The sequence below is a fragment of the Corapipo altera genome, unplaced genomic scaffold (genome assembly GCF_003945725.1).
Source record: "Corapipo altera isolate COAL_440 unplaced genomic scaffold, ASM394572v1 62, whole genome shotgun sequence".
Classification (NCBI taxonomy): Eukaryota; Metazoa; Chordata; class Aves; order Passeriformes; family Pipridae; genus Corapipo; species Corapipo altera.
This window is the reverse complement of record NW_020884894.1, coordinates 5,403,959-5,428,387: the sequence shown is the minus strand read 5'-3', so window position 1 is coordinate 5,428,387 and position 24,429 is coordinate 5,403,959. Positions and strand designations below refer to the sequence as shown.

Genomic DNA, 24,429 nt, shown 5'->3' with positions numbered 1-24,429 from the left:
CCCAGGTTGCTCCAAGCCCTGTCCAACCTGGCCTTGGACACTTCCAGGGATGGTGCAGCTATGACATAAAATTTAAGAAATAACATCTAACTATTTAAATAAAAAAAGGGGAGGGACTTTCTTCTGTCAACAAAGAGCAACCAAAGAACCTTTCTGACCAGAAATTAGGAAAAATCCCTAATATTCTGGCAGGGAGATCGGAACGAGATGATCATTAAAGTCCCTTCCAACTCAAACCATTCCATGATTCCATGATTCTGACATAAACCTGAGTTTTTCACAGAGCTGTACAACCATAGCCAGCCCTGATGCGAACCAAGAGCTCCCCCAGATTGATGGATACATAAATAAGACCCTTGTTAATCACAGCAAAGCCAGATCTAGAACACAAGAATCCAGAGCTCTTGCCCAGTGAAAGACGCAAGGCATCGATTCCTTCCAAGCTGGAATCTGCAGTCTGAAATCCAATAATGAAATCTCCTGATCTGGGAATCAAGGTGGCATCAGGTGGCAGCCAAAGCACAGGAGAACATGGTTTAAAAAGTACCAATTCCCTCCCCCCACTAATTCCACACTGGAATAGTGTCCTGGAGGCAGAGTCACCAGTTCCCATTTGCAAAAGGTCTCTCTCACCCATGTAAGTGTTATGACATTCATGTTTCTTCTCCTCAGTCCATCTGTTCCCTTGTGCCAGAGACTGAATGTGAGAAATCACAAGCACTTCCACGGAAATGAAGTGTTGTCCTTTACTCAATAGGGTCCCTTCCACATTAGATGGAACGGAAGCAGACTAAAGAAATATTTCTTGTTGTAGTAGATGGGAAAGCAAAGGAAAGTGCTGGCAAGTAAACAACTTTCTTTCTGTGTCATGTTCTCATCCTTCCTCTCCACCCACCCCCTCATTTTCATGACTAGTGTGTCGTGTCAGTACTGAGGGTAACAAACCTCCTCCTGTGACTTACTGCCCTACTAGGAACTAGAATTATTGATTATTCCCAGTATCACCCCTTTCTCTGATGTCACCTCCAGTCCTACAACGTCTGGGATCTTTTCCCTGCTGCAGTCTGATTCTTTCCAAAATTACAGCCTTCCATGTCTGCACAGAAAAGCCCCACTGTGCAAATTCTAACGCTGACATCGAAAGTCAAGTAAAAACCCCAAGATTTACTATAAATATTCATGAATTTTCAGGTCTGGGCCCAAAAATCTGTGAGGAATGACACCATTTTTAACTTGTATATGCAGCTGCCTGTAAGAACTCCAGGCACCTATTCATAAAATTATTGTACTTTAAGCCTATTACCCTCAGCTTTTGGAGGCGAGAATTCATCTCAGTGTAAAGGTATATGGAAATGAAAAATGTGCTTTGGAAAATGAGGGATTTAGTAATAAAATGAGGGAAAGAACATTTACCAGCTAACAACTAACCCGCTATAAAAGCTTCTCAAGCACAACATACACCAGAAAATTGCCATTTAGTCATTGGTACACTGGTGACAGTCTGGAAAATGGGCAAGGACATGCTGGTTTTCTAGGAATACATGTGAATCACTCCTATTTTCTTCTTTAAAGTGGCAATTTTTGTCCAATTTACTTTAAGGGATATGTGGGCCTAGCTAGGAGAAGCAAGCCATTTATTTCAAATTCTTTTTAAAATTCTTGCATCCCTGTTTAACATGGCAGCAAAACGGGCTCTTTCAGAACAGACATTCCCAGATGTTCCAGGGTGTTAAGTTTTAAAGATGCAAGGAACAGCTGAGCATTTCTGAGCCTTTCCCACATCCCTTAATGTGCAGGCAGCAGACACAGGAATATCCAGCCCTACTGAGCCATTTGCAACCAGGTTGCAGCAGGAACTTGCCAGGAGACAAGAATCAGCAGTTAATATTCACCTTTTTTTTTTTTGGAGTCCTGTACGACATGTTTTCTAGCCCTCAGTAAGTTTAAATTTCAAATTTTCTCTTGTAGCCCCTGCCTTTAATGAAAGATTTTCAGTAAAAATGCAGGTTTAAGGATTAGTTCCACCATGAGGTACATGAGGTAAAGTTCTCACAACTCATTTCATCCTGTCTCAGAAGATGGGCTGCATTAAGTCATTACCTACAGAGCTGAGAAAAACTGTTTTTCACCATTTAATGCAAGTTTAATTAAAAGCTTAAGTTGTTATATTGTTTCCATTACCAGCAGGAGGTCATGCTGTTGATTCCAGAGCTGTTGAGGTAATGGCCATTACTTTCATCTCCATTAAAAACTCATTGCCACAACAGGCATTGCCAGGACTTCACAGACATGGACTGGCAAACAGGAGAGTCCTTCTAGGAATGCACATGCTATGTTGTTTCCTATGCTTTTGAAGAGCCATGGAAAAAGGCAAATGGTATGAGTTTATAATCTCACATTAGACATTGATGACTACATTCTCATTATCCAAGATCAGGAATGTGCCTGTGGATTGCATTGCAGTGAGGTAAAACTCCTTGGCATGGCTGAATTTACCAGCATCCTATTCACAGAATTTATATTTTTCAGAGTAGTTTGATTCAAATTAATTATAAACAGGACTACCATCCAACTCCCACTGAAGCCAAATCAAACAGGCTTCAGAGGACTCAAAATCAAGTGTTCACTGTCAAACCTTACATCAGCAGAAACCTGGTCATTTCCTACTGTGTAATACAGAAAATATATTGCCCAGTACACAAATCTTTACAAAACATAAGAATAAATAAAAGCAAGATGAATGATGGGGCTCCGAGCATCCTGCTCCAGTGGAAGGTGTCCCTGCCCAGGGTAGGGGGATGGAAGGAGATGAGTTTTAAGATCACCTCCAACCCAAACCAATCAATGATTCCATGAACTAAGGAGCAAAATGAAGCCTGATTTCCCATGGATCTATGCTGCATTTAAACTGTTCTTACCTCTCCTCTTCTATTCAGACACCACTGTAAATAAAAACTCTAAATAGCTCTGTCAAATTTGCATGAATTTAATCAACAGGCTCAGCAGTTAATAAGATAGGGACTGACAGCTGCTCAGAGTGATTCCATCATCTTACTGAGGACAAACAAGCAGGAAGTCCAAAGAGGACTAAAGTTAAAGAATCGTTCAGCAGCTTCAAGACAGGGCCCTCGGGTAAATGCTTGATATCCATCATTTTAGGTGAATACGTGATCAAGGACACAATTAAAACTGCTCATAGGAAATTAAAGAGTCTTCTGTTGTATAAGCTTGAAAAAGAGTCACTCAAACATGCACAGTATGACTTTCCACTGAAGCCAACTCACTGCAGCTCTTGGCCAGGGGGTGACCTTTGGGTCTTCCCACGGAGTACAAAGGTCTGGCCTCTGCAAGGAATCGAGGCCATGGATTACAAACCCCAGCAAGGAGCATCTTTCACATTTGCACAAAAGGTTTATGACAGTTATTGCATGAGTAGACAGTCAGAATTTCTCATCCAGTTGGAGGAGTGAGTCTCCCTGCTGCTCCCTCCTCCTCTCCCTTGGTATCTTGTCACAGCAATCCCAGATCTCTCCTGACAAGGCTTATTATGTGGAAAAGGAGGTAACGAGGATGACAAAGAAATACTGACTTCAACCTCTAAAGAGTATAAAAGTTGACTTAGTTAACAACATAAATTTGCCAAAGTCCAAGTGCAGCCCCAGGAGTTTGGAACTCCACTCCCACTCTACAGGAGCCCAAAGATGAGCTATTCACCCTGGCTTTGGGGACATACAGTGGGCTTCCATGCAACTGCTCTGTCAGCAAAAAACTGAGGTAAAATGCAATGTTTCTGAATTTTTTATATTCTACATTCAAGTATTGTCTTTATTGCAAAATTAAACCTCCAACCCTAATTGAACTCCCAGCTCCAGAAGACCACGACATGATTTATGCAACAAACAAGCTTCCAGAAATTCCTTAATATCCAATAATCTTCTAGCACGGGGGGAAAATATGCAACATCAAAACATGTTTTTTTGAAGCACACTAATCCTTGGATTTGACTTCTAGAATTAACTCTAAATACTTGATACTCCTAAACCAGCTCGTGTATGGGAGACAGCAGGTCAGGAACGCAATGCCTCGAGTGTGATCTCAGCCTACGTTGCTCAAGTTTAGAAGCAGAGTTCCCTGTTGGAGATAAAATCAACAAGGACATACACAAACAGCTGAAAAATTATATACAGTTGGTAGAGGGAGATTTTTCCTGAAGGATTATCATAGCCTAAATATTTCTTTAAGCCCTACCCTAACGGTAGTTGACCCAATATCGTTGGAGATGATGTAGTTACTTAAAAATAGAATAATCCAGCTATACAACTGATGCAGAATAAGGCACTATAAAGTCTGGATGCTGAACCAAAAGGATTTCAGAGCTTTTTTTTCCTCCCCCTGTATTTTCTCCCCGCCTTCAGCAGCCTGAACAACTGGTGTCAAACATTTCAGGAGAAAAAGACTGTTGTTCGCCACTAACTAGGAGAGCTCCTGCAGTTTACTTTCTTATGGAAAAAGAATGAGTCAAGGAAGTGGGAGACAAAAAAAGGTGCAAGACCATACAAACACATTTTGCCAAGGAAAACAGAGTAGCAAAAATAGTGGTGAGAAGTTCTGGAAGGTTTACATCATACATTTCTGCTAACTATTGTAATGAAATAATTAAGATACCAAAGCTTGCTGCCCATAACAACCAGCTCAACTCACCCCCAGCTCATCCTACCTGAGGCCAACAGGAATACTGCAAACAAGGATCTATTTTACATCCTAATATTGATTCAAAATTAAATCAATATATTATTGAGATGCATTTAAAGTTTGGTTTATCCATGTCCACAGACTGCAGCTCTTTCTGGGCAGTCACATGCTATTCCATGTATTTATTCCAGCCTGGGACACGTCGAGGCTTTGCAGGACCCTGTGCATGGACTCAGAATGTTCCTTCAATTAAGCAATTAGTTTTACTGGGCTCAGCAGGAGAACTAATGGAGAGGAGATCATAGAACAAAGCCTCCTGCACCCATTTTCCACTTAAAAGCTTTACTCCTCACACTCCAGCAGCAGTTTGTGTCTATCCTTAGATCCATGTGTGGCAAGAATTGTGATTCAGCTTCACTCTCTAAGGATCATATTTCAACAGTTGCCTCATTTGAAATCAGGCTGGCACTGAGACAATTTGAGGTTTTTGTGTGGCAACAGCGGAAAGGCAAGATAAATATACAGGAAACACAAGAATAGCAGAACTTCTGTCACTTTGCAAAAAAAGAGTCTTGTTCAGTCGAGGAAATCATGGTCCAGGCTGCTCTGGGGAGGAACACGGGGTAAAATGCCACCTGTAAACCTCAGAGCAACCACGGGCAACTTCTAACCTCCAACACAGAACCTCCACTGCAGAAAACTGAGCCCAGGGGCTGTAACAAATCAGAATTTTCCTCAGCATTATGAGAAATTACAGGATGAAGCTGCGCAGTCTCTGCACTGGGATGTTTGCAACTTACACTGCCTTTATTATAAAGATTCTTTTGTTCTGCACTTCAACATCTGGTCTAATGTACTTCATTCCGCTGCGCTTTTGGAAAATATGCTGTGGTCACTGAGCATGTTTAATACATCGCTAAAATATGTCACATGCAGAGAGCAGGACTTGCCTCCAGTGCTATCCCACCTAATGGCCAAATCCTTGGAACCTTGCAGGAAGAGTAATTAGTAACATCTCTGGAGCACGGAAAATTCCTATTGCTTTTTTTAACAAATACAAAATAAGCTGAGTTTTTCATTCAGCTGTGATAACCATAACTACTCTCTTTTGGGAATTACCACAAAAGGTCAGAACAACTCTACATCCACAGGCTTGTTCAAAATTAGCTCTGGGAAGCCCCATAGGTCAGATACCTCCTTCTGGACTTCGGAATAATAATGGAGTTTCCTGAATTTCCCCTAGCTACCAGCAGAGGATTGCCTGCAAAACAAAAGTTGTAAAGTAGTAAATCAGGGTTCTTTAACCACCTTGCTACTGGGAAAGGTTCAGGATACATAAAATGTCCAAACTACGTTTGAATTTGTTTTGTTCAATCAGTGTTAAAACTGTAATTAAAGCATTCTGTAAACAGTGGGAAAAGAGATAGAAAGCAACACATTCTTCCTGGAATTTTCATTATATGTAACACAAGAATCTCTCTGTATTTATCTGTGTTCTCCTTGACCAGTGAGATCTGTCAATACCTTAAAACCTGTGAACAACCCTGTCTGCAGCTTTCAGCACAACAATAGGCAGTTCCTGAGAACAGGGAAAGTCTCCACTTCCCAAAGTTACCTCCAGTTAAAATAACTTCAACATCTGTGAAAACAGGTCTGAACAATCCTAAATCTCTGATCAAACCAGGAGTGAAAAGCACAATTTATTCTGCATGTTACAGCCAATGGACTTCACAAGAGCTCCCCATTCTTCGGTGGAAACCCATCTGTATTTTTTTCTCAACTTGCACAGGCAAAATTTTTAAACTTCACTTTACAAAAGAAAAGCCCAGCTAGAGCACAGACACCCAAAATGCTTGTCAACTTGTACAGGAGCTTCCTAATGCCACAACTTGCACTTTGCAGAGATGTCCATCTGATTTATCCTGTTCTAGCAGCGATACGTGCACAGGGAGAAGGGGCTTTAGCCACAACTGAAGAATCACTATAGAAAAATTGATTAATTTTGTTAAATATGTGCAAATCATGATTGCTCCCAGCTTGTCACCACTCCCAACAAGTTGGGCATTGCAGCGTGGATCCAGCACCTGGTTTAGTGGAAGGTGTTGGCAGGGGGTACAATGAGATGAGCTTTAAGGTCCCTTCCAACCCAAAGCATTCCATGATTCTACTTGTCAGTGTCTGACAGTGCTCCCATAGTTATCTGGGTCTCTGAGGCAAAGGAAAAGATTTGTGCACTTCTCAGGCTGACACCCATGTTATAAATTCATTTCCTGAGGCAGCACTATTCTGTGCAGACAGGCTGGTGAAATTATTCCCAAGTATTTGACAAGTCTCTGCATGAAGGACGTACAAACGTTCCCAGCTACCACTTACTGCAAACACAAGACTGCCACCACTGCCTGTTAGAGTATCCAGCAGAATACTCTATCCCTGTTTCTTTCCCATGTAGAAACTTAAATATTTTATGCTAGAAGTGGTGGATTAAGGAAAACACAGTCACCGAGAGCTTTCAGGTCCAAGCCTACTACAAACCCATTCACTGTTCAACTATAGGAAGTTAAATTACTGACATTTCTCCAAATCAGGATTAAAACCATTCACTGGATTAATACAAATTGTCTCTAATCCAACTAAGCACAACAAATACTCCACTTTTCATGAGATTTCTCATTTTTCTTCTGTTTCAGCTACAGCCTTTTTAACTGAGACACTGCCAGCTCCAGGACTTTGCTAAAACAGGAATGATGACCTTGGGCAGCTCACTACTTCTGAAGAGAAATCCTGGCCTGTCCAGCTGTCTGAAAACAGACTCACTAAAAAATATCACTACAAGAATCAAGCATCCTATCCATCCCATACTTTCATGACAATTTTATGCGCTCTAGGTTATAAAGTTAGCAAGTCCTGCTAAATTAAGAGCTGTGTTTGCTACGAGAACAAGGAATCTGTAAGTGAACAACGGTGGCTCCAGGCTGGCAAATAATCCTCAGCTGTACTCCAGACTGAAAAGACACAACTCCCAGACACATCATCAAATATCAGGGAGAATTCAGCACAGTCTTTGCTGCTGGTGAACCAGAAAGCAGAGTATCAGTGAGTATTTGTTCCACACCCACTTCTCCCAGCTACCACTGAGGCAGCCTGTAAATTAAACTGAAAACGAAGCAGGTATCCTATAAGAGAAAAACAGATCAGAGGAAAACCTAATTAATTTTCACAGCGTACCATGACTAATCTTAGCATATATGGTACTGGAATAGCAATCACTGAGTACAAATGAAAACAGTGTTGAACCCTGGCCTATTTTTAATCAGATGAAAGCCACAAACCCCGCCATGCTTCTGCTTAGTGCTGCGTTTTCTTCTACCCTGATGGTTTTTACAGCTGGAGAAATGGCTACTTAGAGCATTACTCTGCTATAAAAAAATTACTACTCCTTACACTGCTGGGATTACAGTCACAGAAAAGGAGGTCTGGTGGGGGCAAGTTCACATTTTCTTGGGACATTTAACCCTTTCTAATCTGTGTAAGGTCCTCTGAGTGAAAACGTACTTTGAAATTCTTCGTCACCGTTTATATTAAACTGTATCTGCCAAGTTATGCAGGAAGCCCACAGCAGAGAAGAAAACAGAGCTCAGAAGGCAAATTCCAAATTAAAAAAACTTAGATGGTGCATGACAATACCTTTAATGATATCTGAAGGCAACACACAATGGTAATATTTCCCCTGCATTAGTTGTGCCCTACTGAGTGATTTTTTAAATACCACAGAGCTCAGAAAAGCTGTTCTGCACAAAGAGCAGCTCCCAGTTCAAAGCCCTCCCTTACTTAACAGTGCTTTCTTATGCATTAAACAAAACACTGTTAGTCACATTTTAACCTGGCCATTTTCATATTTGCAATCAGAGCCTGGAGTGTGGAAATGGAATCATTAACTCCGATTTGATAAGCCCAGTTTTTAGCCAGGTCAGATGCAATACAGCATTACAAAAATCAGATTTATTTTGTAACAATATACAGGGTGCTGAGAAAGGTGTAAGTTCTTTCTCCTATCTTCCACTCCTCTTCCCTCTATTTCTCACTTACATCCTTAGGAACCAAGACAAAGGTGTAATTCTAACTGTTTAAATGCCTTCTCCCCAGTAAAGCAACATTCACCATGTGCTTAATCCAAGAAATAACCTGCTAATACAAGGATGAGAGATGTAATGTCCAAGATACTCACTCTTGGAGGATATTTGATGAGAGTTAAGCTGGTCTTTCAACTCATAAGGAATTTTCTTGCTTATTTCCCAATGGAAAAATAAGGATACTCGTCTCTCACTGACCATTTCTCACTGACCCACTCCCACTTATTACAAACCCTTCCGTGACTTCCTTTGGTCAACCCAACCCAGAAGTAAAGCAGCAGAATCCCAGTCTCCAACCCCAATTAAAATAAAGCTGATCACCACCAAGAGATCCGAGCTGGTTCCCCCACTGGAAGCACACACACGGATAAGGACACACCTTTGGAGTGTTTCCCCGAAGGCCTCTTGGGTAATGACTCCTCCATGGAATGTGTTGATGTGTGGAGTACGTTTTCCAAGCTGTTACTGACACTGTTGATGGGGGTCTCGGACCTTGGAGTGACCTGGAAAGAAAAAAAAATACAGAACTCCATTAAAATAAACTGAGGGAATACACAAACATCACACCTTCCTCTGGAGTGAGAGAGCCACTTGGAGAAGTTGGGAGAAGCTTCCTTCTTTTAAAACCAAGGGTGTTACTACTGATATTCCCCAAGTAACAGTTCAGGGAAGTTGTTTTAGTCAGCAGCTATTCACAAGTCAAGATTATCTTGGCTAATCTATAAAGCTACTTACAGTATAATTCTTTTTTAAACAATAGTCACACAGCAGTCAATTGGAGAGATATTGCAAGACCTTTCACCCCTCGACATTACAGTTTTTAACTTTTCAACAAGAAAACTAAGGGAAAAGGGCTCTTGGAAAATCTCAGTTTTATGTTATGTCACTGTGCTGGTTTTGGCTGGGATAGAGTTAATTTTCTTCACAGTAGCTGGTGTGGGGCTGGTTTGGATTTGTGCTGGAAACTGGTGATAATTCAGGGATGTTTCAGTTACTGCTGAGCGGGGTTTACACTGAGTCAAGGCCTTTTTGAGTCCTCAGCCCACCCCCATCAGTGAGGAGGGTGGAGGGCACAAGGATTTGGGATGGGACACAGCTGCCCACAGCTGATCCAAGGGCTATTCCAGACCATGTGGGATCAGTGTATAAAGCTGGGGGAAGGAGGAGGCAGCTGGGGTTGTTCGGTGAGGCTGTTTGTCTTCCCAAACCACTGTGATGGAGCCCTGCCTGCCCATGGGAAGTGGGGCATCAATTCCTTGGTCTGCCTTGCTTGCATGTGTGGCTTTTGCTTTACTCATAAACTGTCTTTATTTTAACCCACGAGTTTTCTCACTTTTCCTTTTCCTTCTCTCTCCCCATCCCAACCAGGGGGAGCGAGGGCTCAGCTGCTGGTTGGGGTCACACCACAACAATCACCTCCACACAGCTGCAGGCTCAAGGCATTTCCAAATATTCCCACATAGATTACAATGAAAAATTCCAGTTTGCAAAAACACGTTGTCTTTATTGTCTTTGCCACTAAAAAGCCTGTTATCATGATCACATTTCAATGAAAAATTGTACACTACAAATGCCCCAGCAGAAAGCTGCAGCATTGAAACAGATTTCATGGCCTAATATGTACCTTCTAAACTGTATTTAGAGTGAGAAAACTTATTTTCACCACGCTTAAATCCACAGAAACAAACAAAAGTCATTAGAAAGGGCAGAACTGGACACTGCCCATTTCAGCTGCCTGCCACAGAGCATTCCCAGTTATGCAGCAACACAAAAACATCTATTACTTGTAACATAACATTCACTTGTCTCTAAGTAAGGTCGTTCCTCTTGTTTTCTAGGTAATGAGAAGCAGAAGTGGATGAACACTTGCATTTGCAGTACTGAACACAAGGGTTTAAGTACCTTGAAGAGGAAAGGGTGCTTTAAAGAGGGAGTTCAGACTAACAGAAGTACTCTTAGTAACTCATCATAGTAACTACATTACTTGAAATTCAATTGTCATACTCTGAATCAACCTGAAATCCCGGAATGGAGAGCTGTAATTAGAATTTGACGTGGATTTCAGCCTTGCAACAAATCACAGGAGAAAATGTGCACCTCAAAATAACAGAATCAGTTACCCTTCAGTCATGGCAACTAAATACCAGCAACCTCAGGTCCCTGTGAGGGAAGAGGCTCCCTCAGACCCTGTGCACTTGACACAGTGCCATGAGTTAGGACAATTTATGCTGGAAACAATACTTTGCACACCCTACCATTACATGTTGCCGTCAGTCAGCACACAAATGTAAGTCAGAAATAGCACATCCCCACTCCATACAATTACCTATTGTAAGCTCCATTTTAAGACTGACATTTATAGATTTATATGCAGTTTTAGGCAGTAGCACCAGGGAAAGACTCTGTATACCTGACATCTATAAAAAGCTTCCATGTGTAAAGAAGTCACACCAGAAAGGCAGAGGGACGTCAGAAAATAGAGGGTTACAGGTACCTACTTTTCAGCCCTTATGACAAAAAAATAAAGCTTATTTTATAGATAAATACATAAATATAATTATATACTGTTTCTTCAGCACAGCTTCCCACCACTAACGAAACTTAACATCAAGCTTTCACTTAGACCAGCCATTACACTTCAAGCTCAGGGGGAGGGTGGGGAACAGTTTAAATTTCCTTGCCAAAGTCATTCTCTACCAATGCTTATCTCACACAGTCTCCCTCCTGGAGCTCATTAAACTCTCACTCCAGCCCAGTGCTGCTGAGAGGAAGTTCCAGAGGGCTGAGCACCATCCTCCTGGCAAAGGGAGAGCGCAGAGGAGAGAGCTGGGAAATGAGATTCATGCAGGACTATGTTATCCTGAACAACCAGGCTTCAAATATTCAGAACAATCAGAAATATAAACACTTACAGCATTTGAAACTGAGTAAGAACAGCCACAGAGCTCCAGAAAATCTCTGAACAAGCAGTTTGTTACAATTTATTGCCTCTTATCTCGTATTCCCTCCTCTCCACTCTCCTTACAACAAGCATCGCGTGCAGTTTATAATTTGCATTTTGTTTACACATAACCTCCATTTTTTCCCCCCATAAAGATTTAATTTTTACATACTTGGTAAAGATTAATTTAGCCCATATGTCTTGTCTGACTGAGCTCATACTATCTGATTCCGTCGCACATCAAAGCAGTTCCAAATTGGCCTAGAAAAATCACAAAGCTCTGATTAGTTCCAAATGGAGCACTTTGTTAGGGAGCTGAATGGTGTTATAACCACTGAATCCGACTGCTTCAAGCTTCCATTCCAAATTTTAAATAATTTTTTCCACTGACTTAAACATACCAATACTGCAAAGGTTTGGATTTGTTTAGGGAAAGTAAAATAATGAGAAACGGTTTGCAAGTCAAAGTTTTAGTTCCAAAATAGTAACAGCATTTTTTTATTCCTCTTTCTTTTTTTTTTTTTTTGTTAAATTTGAGCCCAAGCCAAACAGAGGAACAATAACCCGTCAGCTTGGAACTGCAGGAGATATTGTCCTGGGAGGGTTGGGAGAAACACTGGGAAAAGCTTCACAGGAGATGCCCAGGAAGGACCTCTTCAAACTCAGGGTCAGGTAAATTCTGGGAGGAATATTCCCTGTCTACATATGAACACTCCTATATTCCCTACTCTGGGCTCAGCACAAACAACTACAAGGAGTCTCTGGATTCTGAATAAAGAACAAGGCATTCCAGGGAGACGAAGATTTGAAGCATTAAGCAAATTGCTCTAGACCTTTTAGGATCGAGAGCATCTCAGGGAAAGCCAAGATGCCATTAAGGAACGAACATGTGCTGCTCAAGAACTGTTAAAGGCTTGTCTGGTGAAGCAGGAACAGTCCACAGTAAAGGGGGATAAGCTGGCATCAAGGAACCAGGAATGTTCAGGCCATACATCATAACAAACCACAGGAGTGACATTTTATAAATGCTGGAAAAAAATCATGAATCATTCAAGGTTTAAGAGGAAGCAGCATCAGACATTTAAAGAGCAGACTTTGGATTTTACAACTGAAATTGAGAACATCAGCAAAAACAGTCCAAGGAAACCAACCAAATACAGCAGCAAGTCCAGAGTTAAATATTCTACACTGCCTAATCTTACCCTCAGCACAGTATTCTCCAGAGGGCCAGGGAGAAGGATGCACCTATCCATAGTTTCATCACATTATTCATAAATTACTTTAATATCAGAGTGGCCTGCAGGCTTTTCAATCACTCTGAAAGCTGCAACACTCAACTGGGTGCAGAAGAGATTCTTAAAACTATTTTTATTGTATTCCAGAGTTACATCTTTGCTTAGAGCAGCCTGGTCTAGTGGAATGTGTCTCTGCCCATGGCAGGGGCTGGAACAAGATGAGCTTTAAGGTCTTTTCCAACCTGGATAATTCTGTGATTCTTTAACCTGCTCCCACCACAGCAAAGCATCTGGCTCACAGACGGACTTCTGGTTTTCCAGATCCAAACCCTGCCCATCTCTTGCATTTCAAGTTAAAGCAGTGGCCATAACTGAGAATAACAAAGAAAATGGATCACTGCCCAATGACTGAGGCTCAGCCTGAATCATCCTGTGCCTCATTCTCCACAGTAATGATGGATCAGAACTGGTATCAGCTACTATCAGTGGATACTTCCCAACATGGATTAGACAGAAGGATCAAAAATGCTGATCCCTCCACCTCCACCCCCAGGAGTCAACAGGGAAAGAAACAATTGCCTCAACTCAGAGGTTGAAGACAAATGTGTCAAGGGAACAGAAGTCATTGCTAGAATTTTGCCATTATCATGTTTTTCCCGTTTTCACCAGCCATCCAACAACATCCTTATTTCCATCACAGCAGTGATTTCCTTCCCAGCATCAGAGAGGTCCTACAGGCTCAGACCTCCTTGGACAGCAAAAGCAGCTCTAGAAAACTCTCCAAAACCCTTGATCCATCAAAGGGTACACAAGGAAAAAAAGCCAATTACTTCCACAGGAGGTGCTTCTCTGTCAGGCCTGAAGTGGCTCTGTGACTGCAAGACAGTGGAAGACACCATGGAAAAGGGTAAATCTGGGAAGCTGGATTCAGTAACTCTTAGCTTTGCTCCCAGGGGACAATGCCTAACATTTAATACTGCAAAAGCTTTCATAAGAATAACAGGACTGATAGGAGTCAAACTTAATGTGGTAAGAGTTTGACCAAAACAGCAATTATCTGTTCCTTTTAAAAATAACTAAACAGAGCACAGAAAATACATGGTTTAATAGCAAAGTATTTGCTGACTTAGTTTGAAGTGGAGCCAATACTAAAAAATCAACATAGCCACTACCCAAAGCACCATGTATATATGGAATAATGATATAAGATCCCAGAGAACAGAATATGGATTTCTGTGCCTGACTAGGTATGAAATTCAGGCAAGAAAAGTGAACAAAACATAGGAGCAATGAGCCAGTTCAGTGAGATCCTGGGGCTGCAGCTCCAAGTGACACAAACATCTTCTCCCATTCAGGAAACTTTCCACGTGACATTCAGTTTTCAACACTGGCCAATGATATTCTAGGAAAGTCTCACAGATAAATGCTGCTGTCCATACTGGCTTTGGAATTCTCCATTAAAGAAAAGGTTTTCATAGCCATAAATTGACCTTCAGGCTTGAGGCTGGAGCAGGTAACACATGCAAGTGCACTCAGAAACTGAGCACTGGGGGGGGGAAACACAACTTCTCTCCTGCCAGATTCATATTAGTGAGCATTAACAGCAGCTTATTTTGAGGTTAACACCAAGGTCTTTAACACTGTGCAATCCTGATGGCAAAAATGCTCCAGCAGAAGCCTGATGGGAAGGACACAGCCCATCCATGCTCAGACTGATAAGCTGCTGTTTTCCCAGCACAGGGACAGAACTCAGGTTTTATATAATTTGGAAAAATTGCATTGCTGACACTCAGCTGTCAGTCTGTTGATGCATGACAGGGCTAAATCCGAGCCAGAGACAGAGCAACCAGTGCAAGGACCCAGAACTCAAAACCCACTGAGACAACACCAGGAGGAGCAGGAATGAGCAAACATCTTCCTCTTGGTAGTAACAAGACATTAGTCTGCCCAGCTGCTTGAGAAATCATAGCCTCAGGCACCAGTTCTGCATTTATGACATATACAAATACCTGACTGTTCTCCCACTACAAGAAGAAAATTACAACCTACTCCTGTGGAAGATTCAGGCTCTTCCACAAGGATGTTTAAGAAGTGCTCACAAACACACCCAACTTTCCACACATCCAGTAAAGTCCTCAACACTTAAATTTACACACATTTAGTTGCTTTGTTGGACTGGGGCATGGATACAACTGAAAGTGTTATGGTTTGTGCTAGAAATTCAAGCGGTTCCAACAACCAGGGGCTACCAAATAGATGTAAACACCAGGTGCATCCATGTTTGAACAGCTACCAAATACACCTGTTCTCAGGAAGTTGGTAAGAAGGGATCCATCTTGGAACACAAAGGGTGAAGAGGGTTCCCATTTCCAAGGGAAAATGGGAAAATGGATAATAGATCAAATGGTTTTGTCCTGTGAGACTCTGCAATGAAATGAGCCATGTGGTACTTAAACGCTGCGGGACAATCACACACCTGCTCCAAGGCTCCTTAGAAATTCTGGAGAACAGATGGACCCAAATTAGTCTGGGTTGTATTTTATAAACTAATTTCCACTAAAACTCCTTTGCTTAAAGAATTGTGAACATTGTTAATGCAAGGAACATAAATCTAACATAGAGTTATTGGACTCATCAAGTCTGAGTTTTACAAACCAATCATTAAAACCACCTCAAAATCAAAACAGAGACCTGCTAATAACCAGACCTTGGAACAAACACTGCTGCTCTCTATCCCAGCACTGATGTACAAGTGTGTCCCTGTTCCTTCACCTGATGCCACCAAAAGCTAAAACCACAGGCACCAAAAGAGAAGATTACCTTACACTTCCCAAGAGAATTCCAAGTGTAGCACAGTCCTATCTGCTATACAAGCCTTTAGCCCTTAATGACATCTGCCTTTAAAATGTTAATATTATGTTGACTTCAGAGCTACCATATTCATTTTGCCAGCACTGGGGTGGAAAGTTGCCCCCATGGGGCTGGAATATATATTTGGGAGGTAAATGGAGAGTCAAAGAAGCAATTTGAAAACCTGCTGAAGTCTAAGCCAAGCAATGATCCCAGGAGCCTTCCCCTGGTTAAAGGGTTCATTGCCACCCTGGGCTCTTCTGCAACAATTCATAAAGAAATTATCTGATGAGTCACAAATCCACCAAATTGTATTTTTCCCTCCTTCCCCTCCCCGACATCCACTTAACTAATGGCTTGAGTGTAATAAAACTACTTTGAATCATAAAATCACAGAGTCATTAAGGTTGGAAAGGACCTCTAAGGTCATCAAGTCCAACCAACACCAGTTTGGTTGCACTTAATGACCTTAGAGGTCCTTTAGTGATGGTTCATCACTAAACCATGTCCCCAAGTGCCACATCCACACATTTTTTCTTCCAGGGATGGTGATTCTGCCACTTCCCTGAGCAGCCCCTTCCAATGCTGGAACACCCCTTCAATGAAGAAATCTTTTCTAATATCCAAGCTGAACCTCCCCTGGCACAGCTGGAGGCCGTTTCCTCTTGTCCTGTCCCTTGTTCCCTGGGAGCAGAGCCCGACCCTCACCTGGCTCCACTCTCCTGTCAGGGAGTTGCAGAGAGAGAGAAGGTCCCCCCTGAGCCTCCTTTTTTCCAGGCTGAGCCCCCCCAGCTCCCTCAGCTGCTCCTGGTGCTCCAGACCCTTCCCCAGATCCATTCCCTTCTCTGGACATGTTCCAGAACCTCAATGCCCTTTTTTCTTTCACTTAGGGTGAAAAAAAGACACTGGTGAAGGATTCACAATACACACGAAAAGTGTTCACTTCCACTGTTTACCACCATGACTTGGCAGGTCTTTAATTAAAATTAAGATCTTACTCTTAAGTAACTGATCTGCTTATTTCTGGATCACTTCATCTATTTACAAAAACCCTGAAACCTTACACTGGCCTGAACACCTGTTAAAAGGTGCATCCCTCCCAATGCTGATTGTTGGATAATCATACCAATGGGAGTGATGGAAAAATTCTGCTTTGAGCAAGGAATTTGGATGTTTGCTCATTACAAAACCCATGCAAAGAAATACAGATCTGGACCATATCAACATCTCTTTGCTCGATTTAATACCCATTTCAAATCTCAATGGACAACAACTTCAACTTGCTCCAATTCTTTTGCCAAAGAGTCAAGTCAAATTCTAGTTTAAGTGTGACAGTGGTTCTCATTTCAAAAGACAAATTAGATCCAGCACTTCTGTAATAAGATTCTGTGGATTCAGAGAAATCTTATCTATATTCTTGGGACTCTATTTGCTTTCTTTAAGGATAAAAAGCACTCCAGAGCAAGCAGTAAAATGGACACGAGAGTGAATATGTAAGATACAGAAGACTCCCAGCTCTGCCCTGCCAGAAAGGGGCAGTGCTGCATCCACCATCCAGCCTGAAGTTGACAGGATCTCAGTTTTAGCCACACAAACATTTAAAAAAAACACCAAACCAAATGGTTAAACACTCCCAAACAAGGCTGCTGTTCAGCACCTTTGAAGTCAGACACTGGAATGCCTGTGAGGTGTGGTGAACTCCTGCTGGCTCTGCTTCTCCAGCACAAGGGTCATGCACGGATTCAATTAAAACAGTTCAGAGTCTGGGACAGTTCAAAACATCCAGCACCTTAAAACAGGCACTTTTATTCCACAAGAGATGAGGCCTTCAGTGTTGCTCCAGTGACAACCAGCAGTTACGAGGCAATTAGCAGGAAAAAAGAGTAAATTTAAAAAGCAAAGCAGAATGTGCTCTTAAAACAAAAACTTCATTCAGCCAAAAAGGGAAAACAGTTCATGGAAAAAACATCATCATTATTAGCTCAACACAGATTTTTTTGGCTGCTCTGTCCCTGATGTTTGGATGTACAGTGTATTTCCCAAGCAAAGACATTTAGGTTTGTAAACTCAAAGTTCATCACGTAACATATGATTAAGCAAAGTGAATTTTGTGGTAATTAATACTGCTACTACTACGAGACCATTGTCTTCCAAATATTCCTTCATGTGTTAAAGCTCATTTCTGAAAATACTGCGGGTTTGAGATTGAACTATTTTATCAAAGCCACAAAAAACATTTTAAACAAGAACTTCAGTAAGAAAAGAGCCAGAACTCCAAGCCTCACATTTCTCAACTTGAATATCAAGAGACCTGTGCAATTCATGTTGCCTCAAGTGCTCGGAATTCTAAAAGGACATGCAAAGGCCACGCAGAGATTGGCACATGTCACCAGCTGGAAGCTACAAGACCTGCCCCTACAGCTCCTGAGGTTGGTTTCATGTGGTTTTGAAAGTGAGATCACTCCAAGATAGCAACTCCTCATATCAGTGAGTAAACACCTCTAATCCCAGCCAGCAACAGCTATGATAATCTGCTAAAGCCAGGAAATACCCTCAGTGGGTTAAGAGGCTAAAAATTAAGTTTGTTGTGATTTATTCTATCCCTACAGAGCTCACATAAAAGCCATAAGGGCAGCTGACACAGATCATTTAATATGAGGTTGCTTTCTCTGTGAGGGCTTAAGGACTGAGTTTCAACCCAACAAGTGATAGTTTTTTATAACTCATCACTCCACAGGTGATAAAAAATAAAAATAGAAATCTGAATATTTCTGAATGGGGTTATGTCCATTCAATCCCCTGAGGCAAACAGTGCAGACAGATGAAGGTATTTCAGGACCCCTCAGAAGATCAGCTCTCCACTGCTCCCAATATACAGTCTTTAGTTATTTGGAATTTTAGATGAGCCTATGGAATGAACATGAGTGAAAAATAGTCCCTTATGCTATAAACTGGAAATAGCCACTGGTGCAGTATTTGGAAGCTGACTAGGCAAGAACCCTTTTCCCCCACTCACAAGATACCAACCCGAAACAGCCACATAACTACAGAGTCACTGACTCCTGTTCCCTCTCAGCAGCAAACGAGCTGCAGCCAGAGAGACTATTTCTGACCCTGCTCTGCAGCTGAAGACACAACCAGATCACAGAATCATCATCACAGAGTCATGCAAGGGCCTGGGCTGGAAAGGATTTTAAAGCTCACCCTGTTCCAACCCCTGCCATGGGCAGGGACACCTTCCACTATCCCAGGTGGCTCCAAGCCCTGTCCAACTTGGCCCCAAACATTTCCAGGGATGGGGACTCTACCACTTCCCTGGGCAGTTCCTTCCAATGCTTAACAACCCTTTCCATGAAGAAGTTCCTCCTCATGTCCAACCTGAACCTCCCTGGTGCAGCTGGAGGTCGTTTCCTCTTGTCCTGTCCCTTGTTCCCTGGGAGCAGAGCCCGACCCTCACCTGGCTCCTCCCTCCTGTCAGGGAGTTGCAGAGAGCGAGAAGGTTCCCCCTGAGCCTCCTTTTCTCCAGGCTAAACACCCCCAGGAAACATTAAGGTTGGAAAACACCTTTAAGATCATCAAGTCCGACCATCAACCAAGACTGAATAAAACCAGTAAGTTTTCTCAACTCTTGCCAAAAGAGATGTTTCATCATCACAAGTCATCCACAACACAAGTCAGAATGGGAGGTTCAAGGTGCTGGGAGAGAGCTGAGTCATTTCTCCCTTCTCCGTGGGTCACAAATGCAGAAGTGGTAATTCACCTTCACAGTAGGAGATATTTGGCTACTGGTTTTCATGTGCCCTGATGCTTTCAGCTCCCCTCCTTTAGGAGAGCAGCAGTTTGCACTCTAAGCACTATACACACAGCCTGCAGGTCCAGGCTCCAAGTGCCAGCCAGAAAACCATCCCATCTCCTTTGTGGCAGAGGTAGAAAACACATCTGAATGGGCATCTCAGGGTGCACAACCAGCCCAAACACTCAGTTGCATCATTTCCAGTTAAAAACAAGCCCATTACTGTTCACACCAGGAAAAAACCTTTTTAAGACGTGATTCTTAAGACACTTATGCCTGGGCTTCATTCGAAGACAACCGGCATTGTTTCAATTTTCAAAAACCATACAACCACCTTAGATTTCGTGCCTGCAAGGAAAAGGTTTGAGGAATCCACAACTCTAGTGCTCCAAGTGTTGGCACCATTCAAAACCAGAAGAAAATACAGGACAGGACAAGAATAAGCTTTCTCCAGAGGGGCAGGGAATGGCTGGAGCTGTGTCAGGGCAGGGTTAGGTTGGATATCAGGGAAAGGTTCTTCCCCCAGAGGGTGGTTGGGCACTGACCAGGCTCCCCAGGGCAGTGGTCACGGCCCCAAGGCTGCCAGAGCTCAAGGAGACTTTGGACAATGCTCTGAGGGACAGGGTGGGATTGTTGGGATGTCCTGCACAGGGCCAGTAGTTGGACTCAATAATCCATGTGTGTCCCTCCCAGCTCAGGATATTCATGATTCCATCTCCACAGAGACTAAACCAATGTAGAGAGGGCAGCATTTTCCCTACTTAGGGCAAGGAACTTAATGTTCATTTTATACTATCAGGTAGAAACCATGAATCTTATAATTACTGACCTACTTAAAGCCAGCCAGAGCCACCTTTTCCTGCAAAGTTCAGATTCACATAAGCCATGAAGCATCTTAAAAAGCACAAATTAAAGCAAAAAAAAAAATACATGGGCAGCTGTTTGGAGCTTCCACATAGTCAAAAACTGCAGACAGTAACAGAAAACAGGAATAAGCAGCTGTTTGCATCACGGACCAACTTCAGATGTGTTCACCTACCCCAAAGCAACTTGAAGAATCATGAAATATTTACAGTGATTTTGTATTAACAGTTCAGCATCTTCACTACTGAACACAATTTATTTTTGAGAGATTTCACTGTAAAATGGCAAAGAGATAGGAGATGGAAAAAAGGCTGGCAAGCTCCAATCCTTTGGAAAAAAATTATAGCTAATATCAAGTTGGGTCGTATTTTAACAGGACTGGCTAAGCAGCAGCAGCACATTCACATTTGTTTCTGCAAAGAGAACAAAGAGCACTGGTCGAGTTTTTTGTTGCATCTCCCCGAAAAAACAAATTAAAGATAAATCATAAACTGTAACAGTAAAACAGGTAAACACTGTTACTCCCTATTCCCACACTCACAAGGAAAAGCTGAAGGATAATGCACCCTGTTCACAAAGAGCTCCCTATTTGCACTCAACCACATATGCACACCATCCCAGCTTCCCAGAGCTCCTCAGGATCTCAAATGGTGACCATTTCTCCATCTCCTTAAGGATGAGCTCAGGGGGGTTTGTGCTGAGGACTGAGGAGCAGCATCCACCCCATTCAAAACACAGCCTCACGCCCCAGCTCAGCGTGGCTCAAGCTGTAGTAAAGCAACAGGAGCCACAAGAAAGTGCTGGCACCAGGGAGGAAATTCTCCTCCAGTTCCAAGGAGGAAGAGGAGCGCAGGACTCTTGGCAGGCAGCAGCTCAGGGCACTCACTTTCTCTCCACAAGCACCGTGTTTTATGTAGGTGATGTTACAACACAAGTATTGTCACAACATAACTTGGTAACATCACGAGATCTAAGGCCTCCGTGTTGGAATTTATTTGTGCATATTTAAACGGGGCTGAATGGAGAAAGACATTGGTTTTTCCACTTGCTTCATCCAACTCCTGCTTTAAGCCAACTGCTTACACTAAAAGTAGCAAAATTACCAGTTAACAACGAAAAAAATTAACAGGCTGAAGGAAATCTGCTTCAGTTCAAACAAAATGCACATTCAGAGGCTGGGAAGGCAAAGTCACCTTTGTGTTCCCTCTCACCTACTTTGCCCTTAGCCAACCAGGAGTCCTCAACACCAATTTTTATAAAAACATATTTTTTAAGGAGACAGTCCTTCAATGAGCTCAGAAGAAAAAAAAAACCCAATGACCATCCTGGATGCCTTTATTACTGGCAGGAAAAATGGCAGGATGGATTCTCCGTCCATCTTAGATTGACAGAAATAGTGCCAGAGTTTCTCAGCTCCACGGATGCTGCAGCTCCAAAAGCAGACTCTAAAAAACCATTCCTGCCTGCCTGATTTTGTCATTTTTTGGGAAAACTTGTCTATGATCTGCAGTGTTTCCTTTCAAACCCAGGGTCGGTACAGCTTTTGAATAAGGGAAGCTGCAAGTAGTTAAGTATCTGAAAAGAAGCTCTTTCTGGTTTTAATTACACCCTCCTACATCCTGTGTGAAATATCCTTTCCAGATATACTTTATTCACACAGAGGTTTGAACTGACTGAAGAGGCTTTGCCATACCTTGTTCTTTCCCCTCAGTACAAAAGGTTGGGAACAAGCACAAAACACAGGAAGAGAAGAGTAAGAAAAATACAAAGTTTAACACTTCTCAGGCAAATTTTACAATGCAGAGGTGCTCATGCAAACAAGAAATCGGAAGGACATTTGTATTCAGGGGAAGACTCTGCAGAGACTTCTGTCTCAGTCTGAAATTCAACATTCAAAATAATGGAATCTCTACTGAGCCCTCAGCAGGAGCTCTGTTTAGGATTACCCCAATACAGGGGTTTTCAGAGCCTTTAGGGATTCTTTCCCAAGAGAAGGGTAACACTGAGTTCCAGCATCCTCAGGAGCCTGTTAACTGCTCACATGCCCTCACTAAGCTGGTGCTTAGTTTGAACTTTCAAGCGGGTTAAAATCAGGCAGAAAGACAGTTTGACTCCTTAATTTGTAGCAGGCTGAGGGCAATTAAGCAGTCACACATCTAATTACTAACAGCACATCTTAAAATGTTTCTGTGTAGCTTGACTGCTGCAACTGAATGAAAGAACAGCAAGTTAATGACGGTGAACCCCGACACCAGGATCGATACCCGAAGGGTGACAAGAAATGACAACGCTTCTTTTAGTTTAGCATCAGAAACTCCAAATGTTTGTCATCACATCCCCTAAACAAAACCCACACGCACCAAGACGCCTTTGCCACTGGACAGCTACTCCCAAAGCTGAACCTCCTCTCCAACTTCTTCCAGGGAAACTTTTAAAAACAGATGCTTGCTCCTGAACGTAGAGACACGTTTGTTTCCCTTCCTAAATCACTGCTTTTCCATGCAGCTGGCAGGAAAGTCCCCTCAGCACATGCACTGAGAAGAAAACAGGGAAGGCTTACATCGGTGCTGTTAATCAGCTCGTGAAGCCCTTCTCACTTAATGTCACAAGCCCCTAAAAACTCCGTGTAACCTCTTTCTGCTTTCAGCCGACCACCTCCATCATCAACCAAGCAACCCTGCCAGCCTCTTCAGCTGCCGTTTAGCACTAAAATGCTAACGCGAGGTTTAAAACCTTGTGCCCTGCAGCAGTGCCACTCCCGCGTGGAAAAGCAGGATACCCACCTTATGGCAGCCAGGATAGGTTGCCATGGTGTTGAGGGTAGAGGTGCTGGGATTCTTGCTGGTGCTGGCCATGATGTTCTGGATCTGGGTGAGCTCCTGCCTCAGCACCTGCTTCTGGTGGAAGCTGAACGCCGGGTGGTTGGATGCCATGGTGAAGAGCAACAGGAACTCATCCCCCGTGCGGCCCTCGTTGAGCTGCAGCCCGTAGTTGTTGATGACCGAGTCGATGTGTGTGAGGGTGCGGAACAGGACCCCGGCGGCCTCGCGGTGGGCAGAGCCGAGCAGCGCCAGCGACACGAGCAGCTTGCTGCGCACCACCTCGTCCGTCAGGTTGGTGAGGCTGCCCAGGTCCGCGGGGTTGTTGGCCTTGATCTCGGAGTCGCGCAGGGAGTGGTAATCCTTGCGGGCCAGGTCCTCCAGGCAGGCGCCGAGGAAGCGCAGCTCCAGCGGGATGCACAGGTCCAGGAGGCCGCAGAGGAACTCCACGCGCTGCGGGGAGGGCAGCTCGGAGAACCAGCGGTACACGCCGTCCCGCTGCAGCCGCGGGCACCGCTTCTCCACCATCGTGCCCCGCGCCCCGGCGGGGGCTCGCACACCCGGCCTGGGGCAGCCCCGGGCGGGCAGGGCCGGGCCGGGCCCCGCTGAGGGCGGCGCAGGCCCGAGCGCTGAGGCGCGGCCTGGCCGCGGGGTCCCCGCCCGCCGGCGGCCCCGAGGAGGCCGCTGCGCTCCCGTTCCTTCCTCACGGGGCGGCTCCTCCGTCCCTCCGCCGGGCGCCCGGTGCCTCCATCGCACAGGGGCCCCGCTGGGGCCGCCCCGCCGCCGCGGGAAATAATCCCTTCACGGGGCGGAGGGGGACGGAGCGGCGCGCACACACCGCCGGCCGCTGCGCGCAGGGCGGAGGGATCCCACGGTGAGGAGGCTCGGCCGCGAGCGGAGCGCGAGGAACAGGGAGCGACGGGCGCCTTCGCTCCCGGCCTGACCCCGCGGCGGGACACGCCCACCGCCACGCTGATTGGCCAGGCCGGAGGCTTGCGGCTGCGGATTGGCTGGCGGCACCCTTCGCCCCGCCCCCTGCCTTGCGCACGGGAGTGGGGTCTGGGGGCTCGTCAATTCCCCCTTAGCCCCGCCCCTGACGCTGATT

The 24,429-nt window shown here is 43.9% G+C and overlaps 1 protein-coding gene across 1 annotated transcript in view; it reads right to left on the bottom strand.

Annotated features, from left to right (window-relative positions):
- Nucleotides 1–24,225, bottom strand: part of ZCCHC14 (zinc finger CCHC-type containing 14) — a 53,217-nt gene extending 28,992 nt beyond the window's left edge. The window contains exons 1-2 of the mRNA XM_027646431.1: nucleotides 23,289–24,225; nucleotides 9,202–9,325 (exon numbers count right to left, since the gene is read on the bottom strand). Coding sequence (XP_027502232.1) covers nucleotides 9,202–9,325; nucleotides 23,289–23,852 — 688 coding nt within the window. The 5' untranslated portion in view covers nucleotides 23,853–24,225. The remainder of the gene's footprint in view (nucleotides 1–9,201; nucleotides 9,326–23,288) is intronic.
- Between the last annotated feature and the right edge of the window lie 204 nt (nucleotides 24,226–24,429).